This window comes from Octodon degus, unplaced genomic scaffold (assembly GCF_000260255.1).
Source record: "Octodon degus isolate 3935 unplaced genomic scaffold, OctDeg1.0 scaffold00210, whole genome shotgun sequence".
NCBI lineage: Eukaryota > Metazoa > Chordata > Mammalia > Rodentia > Octodontidae > Octodon > Octodon degus.
In genome coordinates this window covers 2,204,849-2,207,228 of record NW_004524786.1, presented here as the reverse complement: position 1 = coordinate 2,207,228, position 2,380 = coordinate 2,204,849, and the positions used below count along the sequence as shown (strand labels likewise).

The 2,380-nt window shown below is 42.3% G+C and overlaps 1 protein-coding gene across 1 annotated transcript in view; it reads right to left on the bottom strand.

The window, feature by feature from the left end:
• Positions 1 to 1,723, bottom strand: part of Thoc7 (THO complex 7) — a gene marked incomplete at its 5' end in the record, with an annotated part of 25,482 nt that extends 23,759 nt beyond the window's left edge. Inside the window, 2 exons of the mRNA XM_023704996.1 lie at positions 221 to 348; positions 1,581 to 1,723. Coding sequence (XP_023560764.1) covers positions 221 to 348; positions 1,581 to 1,723 — 271 coding nt within the window. The remainder of the gene's footprint in view (positions 1 to 220; positions 349 to 1,580) is intronic.
• Positions 1,724 to 2,380: the final 657 nt, after the last annotated feature.

Below are 2,380 nucleotides of genomic sequence, written 5' to 3'. Positions count from 1 at the left end.
AAAATAAGTAACTTGTAGTTCCACTGATGACAAAATAGATGTTGTAAACCAAAGCACTGCATATTAGGATAAACATTTTTATGGTTAGTATTTACTGTTATTTTTATTAATATTATAATCATTGCTATCCTTTTGTTACCAACAAAGGACAATTTGGGGCATTTCTTTAGACCCTCAAAAATAAGAGACAGAAACACTGATTCCTTTACGCTTCTCTCACCTATTTCTTTGTAAATCTTCTCGTAGTTCTCCATCTCCCGGAGGTTCATGTCATACACCAGCAGAGTCTTGCCCATCGAGAACTCACACTGCGACAGCGTGCTCAGCATGCGCTGGTACTGGCTGTACCTGGCGGAAGGCGAGAGGCACGGGTGAGGGCAGCTGGACGCGAGCGCTGGCCTAGTGTAACCAGGCCAGGGCCTGCTCGACAGACTTCAGCAAGCTTGGAGAGAACCGCTGGCTTACCTGACGTAACAGAACGCCTGTTCTTCTCTTCCCACTTCTCAAATGTGGTATACTTAAATCCAGAATCTGATTTAGTTACACACAAGATGTGACTACTGTTCCTATCAGCGTCTTTTTTTTCAGTTAGTCTTAGTTCAAATAAATTTTCTGAATTGCTTAAATACTTTTAAAAATACTGATTAAGGCTGGCCAAATAGCTCAGTGGATTAAAGTGCCTGCAAGCAGGTATAGGGACTGGGGGTCCAATCCCTGGGCCTGCTGTTCTGGCCCCGTCCCCGGGGCATGCTGAGATGACAATTGAGATTGGGAGTGGTGGTGCACGCCTGTAATCCCAGCTCCTGGGAGGCTGTACACAGGTGGCTCACTATGAGTCAGATCTAGTGGTGAGACCCTGGACACCCTGTACACTCTTCCCTAAAAGATACCATAAAAATACTGATTAAGCAGGTTGTTTATTTTCACAATTCCGTTCTTATAATTTTTTTCACTCTTTACAGTATCACTAGGTATATTTGAAAGCAAATACAGATGAAAATTTTTCTATATTAAAAAGTTATTAAGAATATAGAGGGCTGGAGAGATAGCTCAGCAACATGTGTGTGCCTGGCAAGCACAAGGTGCTGAATTTGATCCCCGGTACCAAAAATACATACATCTAGGGTGCTGGCCCAAGGCAGGGGGGCTCAGGGTGCTGCAGGCCTTCTTGGACTACACAATGAGTTCAAGATCAGTCAGAACTTCACAGTGAGACTTTGTATCAAAAGTACAAAACCACAAACAAGAGCATACATTCATGACTGTCTTGTAGAAACTTTAGACTAACTTATTCACAAAGGAGAAAATTTCATTTAGATATCTTATTATTCTACACTTTACTGCTAAAAACACTAATGACCTTGAATTTTATCATTTCTTCTTTGCCACTCTGCTTTCTACACATTTTATAAAGGAGGTCTTTAAAGGGCCAGAAAAAAAAAACCAAAACAAAAACCACTTTTGATTAATCAAGAGGTGACTTCACTGGATATTTAAGGTAATTGAAAATTTGAAACACTAACAGGATCTTAATAAAATCCCCAGGACACTGGCATAGGAATAAGAGTAAAATGAAATACCCCTCTTCTTGGGATCCAGAGTTGCACCACTTGATGAAACTTTTCACCAGCAGATTGATTCTGCGGTCATCTCCAGCGCCGTCTCCATCAATCAGGAGACGCTTCCTTATGACTTCGTCTGCAGGAAAGAAGGGCAACGAGAATTAAAAGGGCCGCCTGGCTCTTGGCAACTTTCAAGGACAAATAACCAGTATCATCACTCATTTAGTCATTCAAAATAAAGGACGGAACGCCACTGAGCTGCACAAACAGTAAGTTCTACGTTATGTGTACTTTATAGTAAGAAATGCGTGCCTAGAAAGATAAGAAAGAAAGAAAGAAAGAAAGAAAGAAAGAAAGAAAGAAAGAAAGAAAGAAAGAAAGAAAGGCCTATTCAAAAGGACAGTGACTGTGTGCAGTGGCAGGCCCTGTCCACAGGTGGAGGTGACAGGCGAAGGCCTGGTCTGCACAGAGCTGGCACCCTGGCACCAACAGAGGAAGCAATTCTCAGGAACAACCAAGAAAAGATGCTAATGCCTAATACTTTCTTGGGGGGGGGGCAGTCCAGACAGAACAAAGTTGAAGATATTCATGTCTCTGGCTAGAGAGGGGCACTAGTACAAGGAATTAAGAAAGAAACTTAAAAGATATAATGGCAGGGGCTAGGCAGACAGTTCAGCAGGCCTAAGTGCCTGCCTGGCAAGGGCAAGGTTCTGAGTTTGATTCCCAGCCACACACACACACACACACACACACACACAATATAAAGGCAGACTAGAAAGAGAGTGAGGTCAGAGAAAAAGGAATGGATTTGTTAAATA